The sequence below is a fragment of the Diceros bicornis genome, chromosome 9, assembly GCF_020826845.1.
Source record: "Diceros bicornis minor isolate mBicDic1 chromosome 9, mDicBic1.mat.cur, whole genome shotgun sequence".
NCBI classification, from domain to species: Eukaryota; Metazoa; Chordata; class Mammalia; order Perissodactyla; family Rhinocerotidae; genus Diceros; species Diceros bicornis.
In genome coordinates, this window is record NC_080748.1 from 33,463,342 (window position 1) to 33,487,113 (window position 23,772).

At 34.9% G+C, this 23,772-nt stretch overlaps 1 protein-coding gene across 1 annotated transcript in view; it reads right to left on the reverse strand.

The window, feature by feature from the left end:
• Positions 1–23,772, reverse strand: part of DNAJC15 (DnaJ heat shock protein family (Hsp40) member C15) — a 78,720-nt gene that overhangs the window by 12,241 nt on the left and 42,707 nt on the right. The window contains exons 4-5 of the mRNA XM_058548229.1: positions 20,923–20,999; positions 12,335–12,405 (exon numbers count right to left, since the gene is read on the reverse strand). Coding sequence (XP_058404212.1) covers positions 12,335–12,405; positions 20,923–20,999 — 148 coding nt within the window. The remainder of the gene's footprint in view (positions 1–12,334; positions 12,406–20,922; positions 21,000–23,772) is intronic.

Genomic DNA, 23,772 nt, shown 5'->3' on the forward strand with positions numbered 1-23,772 from the left:
AATAAATTAAAAGGATAGAACTAATACATTACGTTTTCCAACCACAATGGAAGGAAATTAGAAATCAATAACAAGGACAAATTTGGAAAATAAATATGTAGAAATTAAACATACTCTTGAACAATCAATGAGTTAAAAAAGAAATAAAAAGGGAAAGTAGAAAATAGTTTGAGAAAAATGAAAATGAAGAGACAACATACTGAACTTATGGGGCACGGCTAAAGCAGTGCTTAGAGGGCAATTATAGCTGTAAATGCCTGTGTTAAAAAAGAAGAAAGATCTCAAATCAATAAAAAGAAGAAAGATCTCAAACCAATAACCTAACCTTCAACCATAAGACACTAGAAAAAGAAGAACAAAGTAAACCTAAAGCAAGTAGAAGGAAGGAAATAGTAAAAATTAAAACAGAAATTAATGAAAGAGAGAATAGAAAACAATAGAGAAAATCAATTAACTCAAAAGCTAGTTCTTTGAAAAGAGGCCTTTACCTTTGTTAATCAGCAAAACAAACCTTTAGCTTGTTTGACCAAGAAAAGAAGAGAACAGACTCAAATTACTAGAATCAGAAATCACAGAGAGGACATTACTATCAACCTTACAGAAATAAAAAGGTTTATAAAGGAATACTATGAACAATTGTATTTCAGCAAATTAGATAACTTAGATAAAATTAAAAAATTCTTCGAAAGACACAAATTACTAAAACTGAATCAAGAAATAGACAATCTGAATAGACCTATAACAAGTGAAGAGACTGAATCAGTAAACCAAAAAACTATGCACAAAGAAAAGCCCAGACCTCTAGATGGTTTACAGAAAAGGAGGAAACACTTCTTAACTCATTTTATAAGGCATTACAAAATATACATATACATGATCTTGATATCCAAACCAGACAAAGATATACAAGAAAACTACAGACCAATATTTCTTATGACTATAAATGCAAAAAACTCAACAAAATACTAGCAAACTGAATCCAGCAACATATAAAAAAAATTATATACCATGACAAAGTGGGATATACCTGAGGAATGCAAGGTTGGTTCAACAACCAAAACTCAATTAATATAATCCATCACATCAACAGAATAAAAACAAAAAACACAATGATCTGAATAGATGAAGAAAAAGCATGTGACCAAATCTAATACTCTTTCATGATAGAAAAACAACAAACTAGGAATAGAAGGGAACTTCCTAATCTGATACACAGTATCTATGAAGAACCCACAGCTAATACCATACCTAATAGGGGAAAGACTGGATGTTTTTCTTTAAGATCAGAAACAAGGCAAAAATGTCTGTTCTCACAACTTCTTTTCAATATTGTACTGGAGGTTCTAGTCAGGGCAATTAGGTAAGAAAAAGAAATAAATGGCATCCAGATTGGAAAGGAGGAAGTAAAACTACCTCTATTCACAGTTGACGTGATCTTATATATAGAAAATCCTAATGACCTCACTAAAAGACTACTGGAACTAATAAACAAGTTCAGCAAGGTTGCAGGATATAAGACCAAAATATAACATCAGCTTGTCAATTTTTACAAAATATAAAATATGTATATTCCTATACATTTGCAACCAACAATCCAAAAATGAAATTAAGAATATAATTCTATTCACAATAGCATCAAAAAATAATAAAATACTTAGGAATAAATTTAAGAAGTGTAAAACTTGCAATCTTGGAACTACAAAACATTGTAGAAAGAAATTAAGGAGAAGCTAAATAAATGGAAAAACATCCCATGTCCATGGATCAGCAGACTTAACATTGTTAAGCTGGCAACATTCCCTAAATGACTTACAGATTCAACACAATCTCTATGAGATTCCAACTGACTTCTTTGTAAAAACTGACAAGCTGATTCTAAAATTCATATAGAATTTCAAGGGACCCAGAATAGCCAAAACAATCTTACAAAAGAAGAATAAAGTAAGAGGACTCAAACTTCACAAAATTAAAACTTATTACAAAGCAAAGCTCATCAAGACAGTGTGGTACTGCCACAATGACAAACATTAGATCAATGGAATTGAGAATTGGGAGAGAGGGCGGGGGTGGGGGTGAGGCTATAGCTAAAGGATATGGGGTTTCTTTTTGAAGTGATGAAAATGTTCTAAAATTGACTGATGAATGGCTGCACATACCTGTAAATATACCAAAAACTATTGAATTGTACACTTTAAATAGATGAATTGTATGCTATATGAATTATATCTCAATAAAGCTGTTGGGAAAAAAACATGCTGAGACAGGAGGATGTGAAGAATACTTTGAGTCTGATTCATTTTATCAGTTCATTTAGAGAATCACAGAAACCTAGAGTTGGAAGGGTCTTAAAGGGTTCTACCTATTACCCAATAAATGAATACCTCCTATAACATCCCTAACAAACTGTTCTCCAGCAGTTTTCAAACTATTCTCAAATTACTTTCATTACTCTGCCTGAACATCACTTTTTCCACTGCTGTAGCTCCACTGCCTAGAACAGGGACTAGCTCCCAGTAGGTACTCAATAATTACTAGCTGACTGATACCTTGTGAAGGGGAACTAAGATAGCTCCAACTGTAAGAACAGTCTTCCTCATAGAGGTCCAATCTTCACTGCTCATAGTTTCTTCTCAGTGAACGTAATTTTGCCCCCACAAAGGCATAGAAGAGGGAGTTCACATATACCTGCAAAATTTTAAGTATTAGATGTTGCATAGAACCCCTCTAAGTTTCTCATTACAGCAAGTTTTATTGTTCTTTATCGCTTTGGCCAAAAACCTAGGAGTCATCTGTCCTCATTTTTCCTTCTCTCAATCCATCAACTTTATTGGCTTTACCTTCAAAACATGTCCTGAATTAGACGATTCCTTCCCTCCTTCATTACAAAAACCTAGTCTAAACTAATATCATTCTTTCTTGGGTTACAATTTTCTCTACTAACTTCCTTGCTTCCACTTTTGCCTCATTTTCTCCATAGCTGCCAAAGTAGTCTTCCTAATATTGTATATCAGGTAATATTATTCCCCTCACACTTAAAAAGCATAGCTTGCAAGTTACTCCATCATCTGGCCCTCAGCATCCTCTCCAATCACATCTACCACTCGCCCCCTTGCTCACTATGCTCTAGCCAATCTCCTTACAATTACAGAAACACATAGTATGTTCTCATTTCAAGACCTTTGCACTTGATGTTCCTTCTGCCTGAAATACTCTTTCTTCAGATTTTTGCATGACTTACTCCCTCAGGTCTCTGCTCAATTATCTCCTTACAGAGAATTTCTAAGATGACTATAGGTAATACTGCAACTGCCTCCTCTCCACCTCCCAATCTCTATCCCCTTACTCTGCTTTATTTTTCTCAAAAGCACTTTCATCATGGGGGCATTTTCCATATCAGCCATTTCTGCATAACAAACTACCCCAAAACGTAGTGGCTAAAAACAATAGCTTTTTATTCTCATTAATGGATTAGCTGGGTGGTTCCTCTGAGCTGAGTCAGGTCAGCTAGGGTTGGATGGTCCAGGAAGGCCTCACTGGGACCTCAGCTGGGATGGCTAGGCCTCTCTCTCTCTACTTGGTCTTTTATCCTTCAGGAGGTGAGTCTGGTCTTCTTCACATAGTGGTCTCCAGGTTCTAAAAGGGTAACAGCTGAAGCTGCAATGCTTCTTGAGGCCTAGGCTCAGAACTGACACAATGTCACTTCTGGTATAGTCTACTGATCAAAGCAAGTGACAAGGCCAGCCTGACTATAAAGGGTGAGGAAATAGACTACCTCTTGATGAGAGGTGCTGTGAAGAATCTGTGGCAATTTTTAATCTACCAAATTATCTATCTACTATCTGTCTCTCCCAGTGGAATATAAGGCCTATGAAGGCAAGGTCTTTGACTATCTTGTTCAGTGTCTAGTACACTGTCTGGCTTGCATTAGTTACTCAATAAGTATTTGTTGAATGAATGAATGACCACTCATATGACACTGCTTCTAGATCTTCACCAATCCTGTTTGGTTTTCTCTGAATCCTACTTTCAGACCTAAAAGAACATTACACTTATCCCTGTTGAATTTAATTTTAATCTCTTCTAAATAATCGCTCTCTCTAGTTGATCATTTCCACTGACACGCAAACTTGTTCAAAACTGCTCAACAAGCTTCCATAAAAGTATATTTAAAAAGTAAAAAAAAAACCCAACATTCCTTCTCTTAATGCCACATCCTCCTCTTCCAGCTACTACTCCACTTCTCTCCTCCTTTTCCCCACACAACTTCTCATAAAAGTTGTCTATATAACATAACTCAACTTCCTCATCTTCCTTTCCCTCCTCAACCCACCACCAATTAAAACTGTTTTTTAAGGTTATCAAAGTCTTCCAGTGTTGCAAAAATACTATGGACTCTCCTCTCTGTCCTCATCTCAACGGTTCTCATAGCAGCATTCAGCACAGTTGATCATGGGTTTCCTCAAATATATTCCTGTCTTAGCTTCTATAGAACTATTCTCTCCATCCTCCACCCTATGCATTTTTTTAAAATTCTGTTGTGGAAAATACAAATTTTGTTATTTATATTAACATGTAACAAGTTTAATATTTTATAATGATTTAATAGATAAATATTTTTAAAACTTTCTCAGTTTTACTTTCTAGTATTACAAATATTGATATATATAATCCATATAAAGTCTTTTTGAATCTTACACCGAAAAGTTTGAACACTGTTGCTTTCATACAAAACATATGGCATTAAAAAAAATTCCTTTGCATACCTAAAGAAGGTCTGAAAACCAAAAGGGGGAAAATATAATAGAAAGAGAAACAGAGGTGAGCTACATATTGGAAGTATCAGACAAGGACATCGAAATAACTATGAGTAAGTAATATGTTTAAGAAAATAAAGATGGAGGGCCGGCCCCGTGGCTTAGCGGTTAAGTGCACACGCTCCACTGCTGGCGGCCTGGGCTCAGGTCCCGGGCACGCACCGACGCACTGCTTCTCCGGCCATGCTGAGGCCGCGTCCCACATACAGCAACTAGAAGGATATGCAGCTATGACATACAACTATCTACTGGGGCTTTGGGGGGATAAATAAATAAAATTATTAAAAAAAAAAAGAAAAGAAAAGAAAGATGGAGAAGATAAATAAAAATACAGAGAATTTAAAAGATTGGATTCCATAAAAAAAGAATTAACTGAAAAATTTTAAAATGAAACTAAAATCTCAATAGGTTTAAGAACAGATTAGACAGTTCAGAATGACAAAGAACTAGAAAAAAATAATTAAAAATATCTATACAAATAAAAGATGGACATATAGAAGAGACTATAAAAGACAGGAGACAGTGAAAAAAGTGTGAGCTGAAAATGCACATAATTGGAGTTTCAGAAGAAAAGGAGAGAGAGGAAAAGAGAAGAGGCCATATTTAAACAGATTACAAATAATGGAGCAGAATCTCCTAAAACTAATGAAAGATATCATCCCATAGATTCAAAGAGCTCTATAAACCACAAGCACGATATATGCAAAGAAACCTATACCAAGCCATATCACAGTAGAACTGCTAAAATCAAAGACAGAGAATATCTTAAAAGCATTCTAAGGTCCAGCATTATCTGAGGAGCGGTCAAAGTAATATTTTATTTTAGACCATAATAAGTCAAGGAGGTATGCTGTATTCATTGGATAATCACTAAAGAAATAGTTTTTCTTTTTTTAAAAAAGTGTATATATTAAGTTACTAAAGGAAAAAGGTAGAAAAATTTTTTAAAATTTTGAATGAGCCAAAAGAAGTCAAAAAGAAGTAGAAAAAGAAACATAAAACAGATGAGTCTAATAGAAAACAAACAGTAACATGGTATAAATATATTCAAATATCAGTAACTATACTAAATGTAAAAGAACTAAATACCTGTATTGAAAGTCTAAAATTGTCAGACTTATTAAAAAATAAAACCCAATTACATGCTTCTTAGAAGTGACAAACTTCAAACTTCAAAAATAAAGATACAGAAAGGTGGAAAGGAAAACATGAACAAGGATATACCATGTAAACACCAACCAAAAGAAAGCTGGTGTAGCTATAAATAATTTCAGATAAAGTACACTTTATGGCAAGAAGCACTACTAGACATAAAGAGGGATGTTTCAAAATGAAGAGTCAATCCACAAGGAAAACATAACAATTCTAAACTAGCTGCCCCAAAATCATACCATCACAATAAGCAAAAAAAAAAAAAAGAGGCAGAACTAAATGCAGAAATAGACAAATCCACAATCAAAGCAGGCAAATAAGAAATCAGTAAGAATATAGAAGATCTGATCAACAAAACAAATTTTACTCATATATCTTAAAAATTGCATCCAATAATTGTAGAATATACATTCTGTTCATAGATTATTTACCAAAATTGACCATATGCTGGATCATAAAGTAAGATTCAACGCATTTTAAAGAACTGAGAGTATGTTCTCTTCCCAAATGGAGTTAAGCTAGAAATCAATAATATAGAGATAATTAGAAAATCCTCAATAGCTAGGAAATTAGGCAATATATGTCAAATAACACATGAGTGAAAGAATAATATGATGATTCTTTGAAAAAGACTAATAAAAATATACTGACCTCTAGCAGGACTTGCCAAGAAAAAAACAGGTATGATATAAATTAGTAAATTACCAACATTGCAAAAGAAAAAGTAGTGAACATTACAGCTACTACAAACATTAAAAAGGTAATAAGAGGATATTATGAACAAGTTTACGCCAATTAATCTGAAAATTTTGGACAAATGCTTAGGAAAAAACTAACCAAAATTAAAAAAAGGAGAAACAAGAAAACCTGAGGAGATGTATATCTTCTAGACAAATTGAATCTGTAACATTTTGGGGGGAGTGGGGGTGAGGGTAGGAAGGTTAGCCCTCAGCTAATGTCTGTTGCCAGTCCTCCTCTTTCTTCTGAGGACGACTGGCCCTTGGCTAACATCTGTGCCCATCTTCCTCTACTTTATATGCGGGACGCCTGCCACAGCATGGTTTGATAAGTGCTGTGTAGGTCCACGCCCGGGATCCACGCTACGAACCCCAGGCCACTGAAGCAGGGTGCCAGCACTTAACCACTAGGTCACCAGGCCAGCCCCGGATCTGCAATTTTAAACCTTCCCACAAAGAAGTCTCTGAGGCCAGATGGCTTAATAGGTGAATTCCTACAAGTATTAAAAAAAGAAATAACACATCTTACACAAATTCATTCAGAAAATAAAGGGAATACTGCCCAATTCCTTTTAAGAAGCCAGAGTAACCGTGATAGCAAAATCTACCAACTTTGCAAAAAAAGCAAAATTACAGGCTAATTTTTCTTCTAAACACAGGCATATTTTTTTCCTTTAAATACATAGTAAGCACTTTTTATGCCCTATTTAGGAAATCTTTGCCTTTTCTATGTTTTTTTTTTTTTTTAAATATCTAGAAGCATTATTGTTTTATCTTTCACATTTAGGTTAAAATCCATTAAGAATTAATTTTCCATATGGTGTGAGGTTATGGTCAAGATTCACTTTTCCCATATGGTTATATGGAAACACGGGTGCCACTGCCTTTACTAGCATTAAGGTGTCAGTAGTTTTTACTCACCAATATTTTTGCATCACCAGTGTAAACGTCAACACAGTAAAAGGAAAATAGTCTTCATCTTACAGAGTTCCTGAAAGGATCTCAGGAACCCCTGGTGGTCCGCAAAGCACACTTTGCCAAAGCTGCCATATATTAATGAGAATGAACAAACTATTGCTCCACATTACAATATGGATAAATCTCACAAGGATAATATTTACCAAAAGCAGCCAGATGCAAATGACTACACACATTCAAAAGAGGCAAAACTAATCTATAATATTATAAATCAAGACAGTGGTTACTTTTAAGAGTGAGGTAGACTGGAAGGGGTCATGATGGGGTTTCAGGAATGTGGTGACATCCTAGTTCTTGATCTGGGGCTGGTTTTATGGGTGTGTTTGTAAAAATTTACTTAGATATGTACTTATGATTTGTGCACTTTTCTGCCTGTATATTACACTTCAATACAAAGTTATACTTAAAAATAAAAATAGAGATTGAAGAGAAAAGTGATCTCTTAAAAAGTAAAAGCTGACAGTAACTTCCCACTGTATTTAGAATAAAGTTCAAATAGGATTCATAACCTACAATGTTTCATTATCATAAAGCATACCTACAGTTTTCAAAATCTGGGCACCACCTTATCTCATGCTACCTCTCCCTTGCTTATTACATCTGGATAATACTAGTTTTCTTTCAAGTCCTTAAGCCCACTAAATTCTTTCCTCCCTTAGAGCCTTTGCAGATGCTAGTTCCTCTACTTTCCAACCACTCTTCACACAGCTAGCTTCTTTTCATCCTTTAGGTCTCTCAGAGAGGCCTTCCCAATCACCTTATGTAAAGCTGCCCCTTTCCTATATTCTATATCTCAGTCCATTGTACCCTTTATTGCGCTTACTACAACTTGAAATAGGTTTACTTGTTTTTTTGTCTATCCCTCCATTAGAATGTATGCTCCACGAGGACAAGGATCTAGTTGCCTTGTTTTACAGTTCAAGTCCCAAGATTTAGCACAATGTGTGGCACATTGTAGAAGTTGAATAAATAATTTCTGAATGAATGAAAGGATAGTTTTAGGTCATTTCATAGCAATCTAATGAGTCTTTTAAAATTTTGATATGATCATTATGTATTAGTTATCACTCCCAATTCTATTTTACCTGTCAATTTTGTCTGCCTTCTTTTTATCCATTTGCTTATTCATTCACTCAGGGAAAAAAAACTTAGTTTATTAAATGTCAACCATACAGGTATAAAGACGAATAAGCCGTGTTCTTTACTTTTAAAGGTCTCACCATTTATCAAGGAAAATCAACGTGTGATAAAACAAAATTATCTCTTCACCAAAAAAATAATTAACTCAAAAACAAAGCCTTAAATCTAATTAAAATGTTGACATGAAGGGAAAGGAAAGATAAGCCCTATGAAACAAATAATAGTCTAGTAAATCTATCAAAAAAGGAAACAGCTAATGAGGCATCACTTTTTCTTAGTGAATCCATGTGGACTTGATGATCATATCTTTCTCTAAATGTTTACAATACGTCTTTTAAATGTAACATATTGTAATATATTATTGCCAAGGCTTCATGTCACATTTAGCTTTTTCTACAATGAGAGTAATTAGGGAAAATCCATTCAACAGTATAATTACTTTGATTTGTTTTTAATCCCAATATTTAATTTTGATTTAAATACTATTAATGAAGAGTGAGAGTATTATATGTTTATTGAAAGGAGATATAAACGGAAAAAGATTGAGAATCTCTCTGCTGTAGGCAGGCAGATTTCAGCTAAATGTAAAGAAGAATGTTCTAGTAGTTAGAGCTCCCTAACAATGGGCTGCCCTGCAAAGCAGCAAGCTCTGCATCACTAAAAATCTTTAAGGAGAGCTAACAGGCCATTTTTCCCAGGATGGAGCAGAAACAGTCCTGATTTAGGAGGCAGCATTGATTAGATCAGTGTCTCTCAAACTATGGTGAAGAAACATTTTTTAAAAAAATTTCCAATCTGTGGTAGACCGACATTTGGATGTCATGGCCATGTCAAATCGCTATGAAGGTTTCTAAATGCTGACTTTTGATTTCTGTTTTTACCTTGTTGCACACAGGTAACAAACTGTGGCCTGGCATGAACAGATGAACTACACTTTGAGCAGCACTGTATTAGACAGCCTGTAAGAGATCTCTGAGGTTCTATGGTTTTTCAAATTTACCTAGTCTGTCCTCCTTTCTATATTCAGTGGGCATTAATGTCAAACTACTTGATGTCATAACAACTAATCTCTTTCTTCATCAATTTAAAAAAGCATAATCTAAAAGATATAGTCTGAAAGCACTAGATCAAAGACCTGAGATTTTTTTATTGCATCGACCTTTTATCTCACTAAATTGAAATAGCAAAATTTATTTTTACCAAAACACATCTGAATGTTCATGTAAAACTCGTTACAAAAAACTTATTTTCAGCCATTTCTCACCCCTAATTTTTTGGTGTCACTTTCTTTGCACAAGCTGATAATGAAATGTGTAACAGATTACAGTTGATCACACATTTGAAGTTCTAACTTTATTTTACCAGCTAGGAGCAAAACCAACAGAAAAGTCACCTGGTGGGAGGGCATTCATGAATTTCAGAAGCATTGGATAGAAGATTTAAGTTTTTGCAACCACCTATAACACTTACTGGTGACCTGGCCAAAGCAATCATGGTGAAGAATTATAAGAAGAGGTGGCAAAATTAAGAGTTGCCCATTCTCATACTTCCCCAAATACTCCCAGCTTTCTCTCTCCAAGGACAATCAGACATTTTTATGTAAAATCTGTTATCTTCTTTCCATTAAAAACAAAAGAAAACAACCTTCCTTCTCAAGAAACAATTTCTAGATTTATGAGTTATCATCTCCCAACTTCATCATATATGAATTTTTTTCCTCCGGTAGTTCCAATATTTCTTAACTCACCGTACTTTTCCTAGAGTAGGAGTTCTTAACTATGAGTATAAGGATGGGTTTTAGGAAGTCTAGGAATTCTCTGAAACTCCAAATGTTTTAAAATTTAGGGTGAATGAGCAATTATATGGACAAAATGTCAATACATTCTTAGAGGGTACAATAATCCAAAGAGACTCAAAGCGTCTTTCTTAAGTTAAAAATGTGATCTGAGGAGAAATACAGGATATAGGTCTTCATTAATTGAATAGGCATATAAAGATATTATATTATATCATAAAACCAAAAAGGGCTTTAGAAATAAATCTCTTCATTTTATAGATATGATAAAATTGACATTTGGAGAGATTAAGGGAGTGTCCAAGGCCACATTACTAGCTAGAAGGCATAAGCCAGAGAAAAATGCTGGCCTCCTGCTTCCAGGCCCATTCCCCCATACCCTGCCACCTACACAGAGCCAGAGAGGAGGATATTAGTCAGCATACTACAGGCAGTAAACAATGCCACCTCTGATAAATATACGATCTCAGAATAAATTAAGTACTTCTTTAAACACTAGTGGCATTTAAGATACACAAATATCTTCTTTTTTTACTAAAGGTATCTAAAAATACAAATTCTCTTAGACACATTTAGAACTTGCTTCCTTGCCAGTAGGCACAATCAACAACTTGTCAATCATCTGAAAGACATGAGTGCTTCAGCCCACTGCAATCAATCCGAGAAGGGCACACACTTGACCTGGAAGGGACTGAGATGTTTAGGAGACAGAGGGCTTCAAGGAGGCACTTGAACACATTTCTTTCTGAGTCAGTTACTCTGAAAGCCCACAATGCAAAGCAAATTAGTTGAGTGGATCTTTCACTAACTGTTGAAGCTGTTTAGAAATTTTAAGCAAAACCTCTTTTCAAAGTTTATTCTCTTGTTTATTCACACAAAGAACAGCAAGTGCAAAAACCAAAGGAGATGATGTTTAGAGAAAAGAATTTTTATAGTAACTAATTAAGTGAGAAAGCTGAAAAAGAATGCCTTCTTTTGGTGTCAGTTAGGATGGGTAGGAATCCAAAATGTGTTCTTAATTTTTTTCAAAATAATTAGTAAAGTGAAAGTCTGTAAATAAGAATCCAAGAAACCCTTTACTCTCCTCCCCCCCTTTGACTTCTGAAATACAGTGCAACTTTCTACCATCTGTTATTTTAGAGCAGAAACAGTAATGAACATATGGGCTTTCTCTCTCAAGCAGCTGTAGTGTAGTTAAAGTTATAATAATCGTCTTTCTGTAAGATAAATTTACATTAAAAACCTGGCCAGTTAAAAACAAATGGCTCAGCCTCAGAGCTTTCCAGAATAAAAATAAGAAATTCAGAATCATCTATGACATATTACATTTAGAGATTTACAGGATATCCTCTAAATCTTGTACTTTTATGTTTAAGGTTAAACAAATAGAACTCATGGTGCCCAAATCAGTTAAGAGTCCACAACTCATGTTTTCTCTTTCTCAATCAAAATGCTAGAAGTTTCAAACAGGGGTTAGGTACTCATATATAAAAATCAGTATCTAAGTTTTTGAAAGCTTAGATAATATAAATCTACCACTTCAATGGGTCAATGAAATCCAATCCAAAGGCTCATTTATTTATATGAAAAATCACAATACATGTGGCACATAAACTTCCATTTCAACTATATATTATTTATAATGAGATCAGATCAACTGAAAGGAATTTAGAGCATATTCTGACCCACATATTATGAAAAATAGGAATTTTACCTACCTTTATCTGGGTGATTCAAAATCATGATTCTCCTGTGAGCTGTTCTAATCTTGGCCTTACCAGCAGATGGGCTGTAAAAAGAAATTAAAGTGCTTATAATAAATAGTGTCAAAAGCAGATTATAAATTAACAGTTTATATGGATTTCAAGAAATTAAAAACTAATGAGAATTTCACCATCTTGTGGATAAATATGAAATTACAGCTTGTCACTTAATTCCACTAACCATCAAGATAAATAATTGATTCCAATGCTGCGTGTATTTTCTTCAGTCCTTTTTAATGCCAGTCCTTATTCATAATAAATTTAAAAAATAAACACAATATATACGGTAGGGGAGTCATAGTCTGTAGACCATATTGTAAGTTTTTTGTGTGTGTGTGAGGAAGATCGGCCCTGAACTAACATCTGCCAATCCTCCTCTTTTTGCTGAGGAAGACTGGCCCTGGGCTAACATCCATGCCCATCTTCCTCCACTTTATATGGGATGCCGCCACAGCATGGCTTGACAAGCGGTGTGTCGGTGCACGCCCGGGATCTGACCCAGTGAACCCCGGGCCACTGCAGCGGAGCGTGCGCACTTAACTGCTTGCGCCACCAGGCAGGCCCCTATACTGTAAGTTTGAAAACTTATGCTTCAAGTTATTCTGGGGGAAGGGAGTATATATAGTGTGACGGATAGGTATTTGGACTCTAGAACTACCAGTCTGCCAGATTTTAATCCCAGCATTGCCATTTTGGACTAGGTAACCTTGGTCAAATTTTTCAACCTCTCTGTGCTTCAGTTTCCTTATTATAAAACAGGGCTCATGAATATAAAAGATGCTTATGAATATGTATTATATATTTTCCACTTTTTAAAAATGGAGTATAAGTAACCTAATTTAACATTTCTTGAATGACTCAAAAGCATTATTATAAGTATCAATTAAGTGCAAAGAAAATCCCAAGGTCTGCAGAGGTTTGCTTGCCCTTCTACTAAACAGTTGTAGAATGCTATCCATTTAAGTTCTTCTGTCTGTTTTGAACACTGCCTTCCTTGATGTCAGTTGTTAATCCTCCATTCTGCCAGTGCTCCAGTCTCTAGCTGTTTCTTGTCAGTTACTTGCTACTTCGAATCTCCTGGGGTTAAATAACAGATCACCAAGCACATTAAAATGCACTATCGATTGCTGAATAAACATAGAAAATATTCTTCTATGAATAAAATAAATTAAGTATTGAGTCAAAGAAGAACTCAAGTGAGAAATCAAAAATTATCTTGAAACAAATGAAAATGGAAACAGAACATACCAAAACTTATGGGATACAGCAAAAGCAGTTCTAAGAGGAAAGTTTATAGCAATAAAAGCCTACGTTAAGGAACAAAAGAACTCAAACAAACATAACTTTACACCTCAGGGAACTATAAATAGAAGAAACTAAGCCCCAAGTTAGTTGAAGGAAGAAAATAACAAAGATCAAAGTGAAAATAAATGAAATAGAGTGAAAAGATCAACACAACTAAGAGCTGGTTTTTTAAAAAGATGAACAAAATAGACATTAGCTAGACTTACCAAGAAAAAAAGAGAGAAGACCCAAATAAATAAAATCAGAAATGACAGAGGAGACAGTACAACTGTTGTATTACAACAGAAATACAAAGGATCATAAAAGACTACTATGAACAATTATACACCAACAAATGAAACAACCTAGAAGAAATGGATAAATTCCTAGAAACATTCAACCTACCAAGACTGAATCACGAAGAAACGGAAAATCTGAACAGACCAATTACTAGTAATGAGAATGAATCAGTAATCAAAAACCTTTCAACAAACAAAAGTCCAGGACAAGATGGCTTCACTGAATTCTACCAAACATCTAAAGAAGAATTAATACCAATCTTCCTCAAACTCCTCCAAAAAATAGAAGAGAAAGAAACACTTCCAAACTCATCTTACATGGCCAGCATTACCCTGATACCAAAACCAGACAAGGACACTACAAGCAAAGAAAATTACAGGCCAATATCCCTGATGAACATAGATGCAAAAATCCTTGGCAAAATATTAGCAAAATGAATTCAATAATACATTAAAAGGATCATACACAATGCTCAAGTGAGATTTATTTCGGGGATGCAAGGCAGGTTCAACATCTGCAAATCAGTCAATGTGATGCACTACATTAACAAAAACAAGGATAAAAATTATATGATCATCTCAACAGAAGCAGAAAAAGCATGTGACAAAATTCAACATCCATTCATGATAAAAACTCCCAACAAAGTGGGTACAGGGGAAATGTACCTCAACATAATAAAGGTCATATATGACAAGCCCATAGCTAACATCATACTCAACGGTGAAAAACTGAAAGCTTTTCCTCTAAGATCAGGAAGAAGACAAAGATGCCCACTCTCACCATCTTTATTCAACATACTACTAGAAGTCCTAGCTAGAGTAATTAGGCAAGAAAAAGAAATAAAAGGCATCCAAATCAGAAAGGAAGAAGTAAAACTGTTACTATTTGCAGATGAAATGACATTATATGTACAAAATCCTAAAGACTCCACTAAAAAGTTGTTAGAACTAATAAACGATTTCAATAAAGTTAGATGATACAAAAAGAAGTGTGCATTTTATACACTTATAACAGACTATCAGAAAGAGAAATTAAGAAAACAATCACAATCCCATTCATAATTGTATCAAAAAGAATAAAATACCTAGGAATAAATTTAACCAAGGAGGTGCAAGACCTGTACACTGAAAACTATAAGATATTGATGAAAGAAATTGAAGAAGACACAAATAAATGGAAAGATATTCTGTGCTCACGGATCAGAAGAAATTTTGTTAAAATCACCATACTGCAATCTACAGATTCAATGCAATCCCTGTCAAAATGTCAATGGAATTATTCACAGAAATCTTAAAATTTGTATGGAACCACAAATGATCCCAAATAGCCAAAATTATCTTGAGAAAGAAGAACAAAACTGGAGGCATCAAACGTCCTGATTTCAAATTATATTACAACGCTACAGTAATCAAAACAGTATAGTACCGGCATAAAAACAGACTTATAGATCAATAGAACAGAGAGCCTAGAATAAACTCACACATATATGGTCAATTAATTTATGACAAAGGAGCCAAGAATATACAAAGGGGAAAGGATAGTCTCTGCAATAACGGTGTTGGGAAATCTGGACAGCCATAATGCAAAGGAATGAAACTGGACCTCTATCTTACACCATACACAAAAATCAACTCAAAATGGATTAAAGAATTAAATATAAGATCTGAAACCACAAAACTCCTAGAAGAAAACACAGGCAGTAAGCTCCCTAAAATCAATCTTAGCGATGAATTTTTGAATTTGACACCAAAAACAAAGGCAACAAAAGCAAAAATAAACAAGTGGGACTACATCAAACTAAAAAGCATCTATACAGTTAACAATACCATCAACAAAATGAAAAGGCAACCTATGGAATAGGAGAAAATATTGGCAAATCGTATATCTGATAACGGGTTAATATCCAAAATATAATAGGAACTCATACAACTCAATAGCAAAAAACAAACAATTGGACTAAAAAATCGATAGAGGATCTGAAAAGACATTTTTCCAAAGAAGACATACAGATGGCCAACAGGTACATGAAAAGGTGCTCAACATCATTAATCATCAGAAAAATGCAAATCAAAACCACAATGAGATATCATCTCACACCTGTTAGAATGGATATCCTCAAAAAAACAAGTGATAACAAGTGTTGGCGAGGATGTGGAGAAAAGAGAACCCTTGTGCAATGTTGGTGGGAATGTAAACTGATGCAGCCACTATGGAAAACAGTATGAAGGGTCCTCAAAAAGTTAAAATAGAACTACCATATGATCCAGCAATTCCACTTCTGGGTATTTATCTGAAGGAAATGAAATCACTATCTCAAAGAGATGTCTGCACCCTCATATTCACTGCAGCATTATTTACAATAGCTAAGACATGGAAACAACCTAAGTGTCCATCGACAGATGAATGGATAAAGAAAATGTGGTGCATATATATATACACACATATATATACACACATATACACATAACAGAATATTATTTGGTTATTAAAAAGAAGGAAATCCTGCCATCTGCGACAACACGGATGGACCGTGAGAACAATATGCTAAGGGATATAAGTCAGACAGAGAAAAACAAATACTGTATGATCTCACTTATATATGGAATCTAAAAAAGTCAAACTCATAGAAACAGAACAGATTGGTGGTTGCCAGAGGCAGAAGGAAGGTGGATGGGGGAAATGGGTCTTCATGTCAATGGTCAAAAGACACAAACTTCCAGTTATAAGACAAATAAGTCTTGGGAATGGAATGTACAGCACGGTGACTACAGTTAACAACACTGTATCGTATATGTGAAAGTTGCTAAGAGACTAAATCTTAAAAGTTCTCATCACAAGAAAAAAAATTTGTAACTATGTGAGGTGAAGGATGTTAACGAAACTTATTGTAGTAATCATTTGCAATACATACATATATTAAATCATTATTTTGTACACCTTAAACTAATATACAATGTTATATGCCAATTACATCTCATTAAAACTGGGGGGGGGATTTTTAAAAAATATTAAAAAAATTTTTTTTAAATAAATAAGTCTTTTTGTATAAGGACTTTAGGGTATTCCTTTTGGTGTTTACGGGGGTAAACACCAAAGTAGTGTTTTGCGGGGGACCATTTCAAACTTACTTTTTGGTTGTAGATACCTCCCAGACAACCAGACATTGTCTGATTACAAAGACTACTTAATTTTGAGATAAGAAATCATTAAAAATTATACCAGGACTATGAATACTTATTGTTTAATTGTCTATTAAGAAACGAAAAACACATCACTTAGAAAAATTCAAGTATGCTTTAGTTTCTGTAGCTAATCTACATTTTTCATTCCCTTTTTTGGTGTTCTCTAGCACCTCTTTCCTTTATTAGTTACGTTTTTTAGTTGTTCTGTATATATGTGACATGTCTCCTTAGGCAGATTCTAAATTACTTAAGGGCAGAAGCTGTGATTTGTATCTTAAAATAGTATCTAGGGGCCAGCCTGGTGGTATAGTGGTTAAGTTTGTGTGCTCCGCTTCAGCAGCCTTGGGTTTGCAGGTTCGGATCCTGGGCATGGACCTACGCACTGCTTATCAAGCCATGCTGTGGCAGGCATCCCACATACAAAAAAAAATAGAAGAAGATGGGCAGATGTTAGCTCAGGGCCAATCTTCCTCAGCAAGAAAGAGGAGGACCGGCAACAGATGTTAGCTCAGGGCAACCTTCCTCACACACACACAAAAAAGTATTTAGTGCTGAATATACAATAGGTGCTTAATGTATTTTACACCACCCTCCAAAAGAAAATGGCTGTAAAAAGGTAAACTCCTTGAAAGAATAAAGGCTCTATATTAGTAGATACTAACATTATAAAAGATTATTGTATTATAAAAAATTTTAAAGTAAAAAGGGATATGGCGATGGGTGGTAATTAGTCTTTGGGTGGTGAACATGTAATCTACACAGAATCAAAATATAATGATGTACAGCTGAAATTTATGTAATGTTATAAACCAATATTACCTCAATAAAAAAAATAAATAAAAAAGTAAAGTAAAAAAGGGGAAAACCTTATTTCATAAAGCTAATCAAATGTGGACCACTAGATAATGAAGACATAAGTTCAGGAAAATCCAAATTTCCATTGTAGGTGTTGTTTTGGGAGTATATATATTAAGTTGCATCTTATTCTGGATATTAAGCTTTAATTTAGCACAAAAGACAAAATCTGAAAATCACTTCAGTCAAAATTATCCTTGAAAAACATTTACATTGCCTATAACAAACAGTACACGTTTTTGTACACAAAACTCCACAAAGTGTTATACACACTAAGATCTGCCAACCACTGAACTAGACTGAAGTAAGAAACACAGAGAAAGTTCATACGCACAAGTATGGCCATTCAAAACATTCTGCCATTAAGATAATAATTATTAGACTCCTAGTGGTGAGCTTTGGGGATGAGGGAAGTATTCTTGTTTGCCTGCAGGGTTTATTCCCTTTTCATTATTGCTATATTAAGTCTCTAGGACCTTAATACATTTTAATATATTTGTTGTTGTAAAGATTAAAGATGGGAGAATCCTAGTTCTTAAACATAGTATAAAAAGTAAATGTAGCTCTGATATATCTCCATTATGGACAATTTCACCATGAAATTGAAATGTAACTTTAAATATGTTGCCTAGATCAGGGATTTCAAACTGTGCTCCCTGGAACGCATCTGACTGGGAGTTGGGGAATGGGGTATGTAGAGCTGAGCGATGCTCCCTGATGCTGTGGCAAATGGAGCTGTTTCGGTTTCATCTTTTTTACTATTGATCTTTTGAATAACATTTAGGCTTTATGCGATATGTAAGAATGTATAGGATCATCTAGCAGCACACAGGTGTTTTTTAATAGGTTATCAACAGAGTCAGCTCCATTTTGCCTTTACCTACTTGTTATATAGTCTAAATAGTTTAGATTCACTGATCACAGAAAATGGAGCCACAGCAATGTATTCACATCCTGAAGAATATTCTCCAAATCAACATTGCCTGATTGAAAGAAAGGGCTAGAGGAAAGCAAATAAGTTTTATCTTTCTATTTAATGTGTTAAGGGCAAATATTTAGCTTCTGCATTCATGATAGAAATGGGAAGAAAGGGGAGTCAACATTTATTCAGCACCTGTTATTTTGGTAAGCACTTTTATAAAAAGGTATCATATCCTTTTATATTATTCCAACAAGGCTAAATATTTTTAATTCCAATTTAAAAATGAAGAAACTGGGGGCCGGCCCGGTGGCGCAAGCGGTTAAGTGTGCGCGCTCTGCTGTGGCGGCCCAGGGTTCACTGGTTTGGATCCCGGGCGCGCACCAATGCACTGCTTGGCAAGCCATGCTGTGGCGGCATCCCATAAAAAGTGGAGGAAGATGAGCATGAATGTTAGCCCAGGGCCAGTCTTTCTCAGCAAAAAAAGAGGAGGAATGGCAGATGTTAGCACAGGGCTGATCTCCTCACAAAAAAATAAAAATAAAAAAAATAAAAATGAAGAAACTGAAGTGTAGAAAAACTAAAAATAACTTGATCAAGATCATAAGATACCATGCCTCAGTGACAGAATCAGGATAAGGATCTGTTTTGCTTAGCTGTATTTAGTGAGTAGCTACTAAGTGCTATGTTTATGTTAAGAATTCCATATGTGTTAATCTTTGTAACAATCCTGTGCAATAGAAACTAATATTACCTCTGTTTTACAAATGAAGAAACTGAGGTCGTGCAGGTAGTAGGTGGTAAAAATGGTATTTATACCCAGATTCACCTGTTATCAGAATCTGTGCTCTTAACCACTGAATTTTCCTTGTGAAATTTTGTACAGCTTCCAGTTCAATGGGATAAAAATTTATAACCATGTATCTTAATTCTAATTATCTGTCCTAATAGCAAGAATGCCTAGGGTGATATTAAATGATATTCTCAAAAACCTTTGTGTTTGGTTTTATAAAGTGTTTCATATTCACATTTCAAGACTATGAATTGGATGTTACAGGAGCCCAATAAAAGTTCAAGAAAAAAATAACGCCATTCTGAATAGTAATAAGGCAAGGGATAGTTAGCAATATAGCTAACTTCCTAATTTGGTTCCCATGCTTAAAATCGTTTCCTTTTTTGTATTCTCAGTGAGAGATCTCATTTCTTCTTATATTTAAATAAAGCACCAAGCTAAATTGAACTGTTTCTTCCCTTCCCACCCCTTTGTTTTTCTTGCTAAGTTTTAAGAAACAATAAAATGTTCTGGCCTTAAAAATATGCTAATCTACAAAAAAAAAAAAAAAACTATGTCAATATAGGACTTTATAATCTATTCTGCTTAATTATATTGATTAAATCACCAGAAGATTTGTCATAGGTGACACTGTCACCAACCCCAGCTCTAAGAGAACATAAGGTAAACAAATGAATACAGCTAAAGCAAACATAGGGTAGGAGAAGTATTCTTAACTTTAAGTGTTAAATGGTATCATGCAGTAGTCACACAATGTCATTAATTTTCTCCTATATTGTGCAAAGTTAGACAATAAATGGATACTAAGGTGAAACACTAAGAATAAAATATGCTAGATGTCAAACTGTGGAACTAGAAAAGAACTGTGAAACTGATTCCATATTATAATTGAAAATATGATACATGTCAAATTATAAAACTGAATCCAGAAACAATTCAGTGTCACGATAAGGGATATTTTGATAACTGCTTTGAAACTTTAGTATTCATGTATAATAGCTTGTTAAAGAATTAAGACACATTATAACTTTGATTTTTTCAAGGGGTGTGGAATATTCTCTTAGATTTGAAGTTTTAAAATGTAACAATGATATTTTCTTCTCTGTCTCCTATTCATAATTTAAAATATAAGGATAACTTCACTGTAACATTTTCTCTTTTCTCAAGACAAGCTTGGCCACAGAACAAAATACATATGCAGCACACCTACCTTACGCCCAAAATAAGACTAGCTTCTCGCCTACTCATTTTCTGCTCAAATCCTCCTTTATAGTAGGATGAAAGGCTCTGTACAGGAAAGAAAGAGCAAGAGATAATTAGTTCCATGTATGAGGTGGCATGACCTCAATCCCATCACATAGCTGCAGTAAGAGTAATGCATTTTACTAGAAGTCAACTTGAAATTGTAGGGGGGAAAAAGCACTAAACAACGATCCTTTACAAGAAACTATGACCCAGATGAACATTTAAAAAACGTTATCAATTTTTCACTTTCAAATACATTAATTTTTCTACACTGAGATATAACTGAAGCAATAAAAGAGATCAGCAGAAGCAAAAGGCTTGAGCTTTTTCTAAGCTCTGCTGTAATTTTTTCATTGGATAATCTTGACCAAGTCTTTTAATGTTGACATGACAGACATCTTTTTATCCTACTAGACTGGCTGACAGATAAAGAAAAGGAGGAACTGACAATGTGGGGAGGACATCGGGACAGCAGACAGGCAGGCCAAGAGACTGGAAAATTGGATTGAAAGGTCTCTGTGGCGGGAGAGGCATGAGCAAGGAGGAGAATAGTATTAGAGAGGTAACTGGGGCCAGACTGTGGAGGGCTTTGTAAGCAATGGAAATCATTTAGGATTTTATTCTCAGTGGTAGGAGAAGCCAGAGCACTGGAGTAATAAAATTTGACGTTATTTTGAAAGGATGACTCTAACGGCTGTGTGGAGAATGGAGAGATGCAAGAGTGGAGGCAGGAGACCAATTAAGAGGACATCACAATAATCTAGGCAAGAGATGATGGTGGGTGGATCAACATAGTAGTACAGGAGGTAGTGAAAAATAGATTCTGGATGTATTTTGAAAGCAGAACTAACATTTGGTTGGTGGATTGATATGGGATATGAGAAAAAGAGAGGAATTGAGGATGATGTACTACACACTGTTAGACTCTGTGTAGATTCCCCTTAAGAAGTGACAGACTTACTCCTCAGACGCTGGGGCTGTTGCTGGCAGATAGTAATCAGCTGCCAAACTCTTTAGGAATTGCCTCAGCTGAATAAAATCAAGCTCATGTCCCCTTCCCATGGCAGTCTCTATCTAATGACTGGTTGACATGGGGGTATAAACATTGTAGTTCTCTAGGGCTCAGTCCTTGAACTTCTTACATATATTCACTTCCCAAATGATGTCATTTAGTCTCATGGCCTCTTGCCCCAGCTTGGGACAACCACAATGAGCCATCTGAGCTTTTGTTATGACTACAATGCAGCCTAAATTGCCTCTCGGTCCTTCTTCCTTCTCTTCCCTTCTGGAGCTGTTGATCCTAAGAGCACTCCCTAATAAACTAACAGCTTGCTAATCCTTCTCTCAGTCTGCTTTCCAGAGAACTTAAACTGCAAATGACTTCAAGGTTTCTGGCCTAAACTGTCAAACTGCCATTTAATGACTTAGAGAAGAAGGAGTTGTTTGTTGTGGGTCACAGGTATCAGGAGATTGGTTTTCGTTATATTCAGTTTGAAATGTCCATTAAATATCTAAGTGGAGGAGAAGTCTGACCTGGAGATAACATTTGGGAGCCATGAGTTGTAGTACAGACAGTATTTGAAGCCATGAGACATCACCTAAGGAGTGAGAAGTCCAAACACTTGAGCCCTAGAACTGCAACGTTTAGCAGCACAGAAATGAAGAGGAGTCAGTAAAGGAAACTGAGAAGGCCCAGCAGTGAGGCAGGAGGAAAAGCAGACACCACAAGTGAGAAGTGAAAAATAGTTTCAAACACTTCCGATGGTCAAATAAGCACACAAGTAAGATGTGTGCTAAGAATTGATGGCTAGATCTAGCAGAGTCAAAGACTTTGACAAGAGCTATAAGGAGTGAGAGTGAGTCTCATCAGAGTGAGTTTAAGAGAGAACAGGAGGAAAGGAATGGGAGACAGCAAGGAAAGACAACTTTTCAGGAGCTCTTAACAGAGAAAGAGGATGCATGAACTCAACTTTTAGAAGGAAAAACAAATGCATATACGATTGAATGCATAAATGCTTCTAAAATGTGAACACACATTTTTGTAAGGAAAAAAAATAAGTGTATGCTTACCTAAAACAAAATCTGAAATGTGATGGGATTATGAATAATTTTTTTCTTCTTTATGTTTATTTTTACTTTCTAAATTTTCAATAATGAACACAGGCTGCTTATACAATTAAAAAAAGGAGAACTAAATAAAAGAAACCAAGGAAATTATTAGAGCTTAAAAAATGAGTCCCAGGGAGCCAGATCTGGTCATTTATATGAGCTATTTTCTTCGAACAGCTTGTTATAAATTTTCACTTGGTAATAATTCCCTGGCAATTAATTAATTCAACAAACACTTCAGCACCTACTACGTGCCAGGAACTTTTCAAATGAGGTCAAGTTCCGTCCTTCATCACATAGATGCTAATCTATCCACGTACCAGTACTGTAAGGAATGTGACGTATGATTCCGAGTTTCAAGTAATTTAAAATCTAGTAAGAAAACAAAAAAAAATCCCCTCCTCCAAGCTGTGAGGGGAGGAAGAGAATCAAATTAAGTACACATACTAACATGGACAAATTTTATATATATAGAAAAAAATATATATACACACACAAACATATACATAGGGGAATAATAAAGGAATAAGGAATATGTAGGGGAATATATACAAAAAGAAAGGAGATTTAACAGAGGATGGACAGTTGGTTTTAAGGTTTCTTTCAGAGACCAAAATTTTTACTGGATGCATACCTTATTCGCTGATATTTCTACAAGCTATTTATTTACCTTAGGGAGCTCCAAAATCAAATTTTCAGCATAATA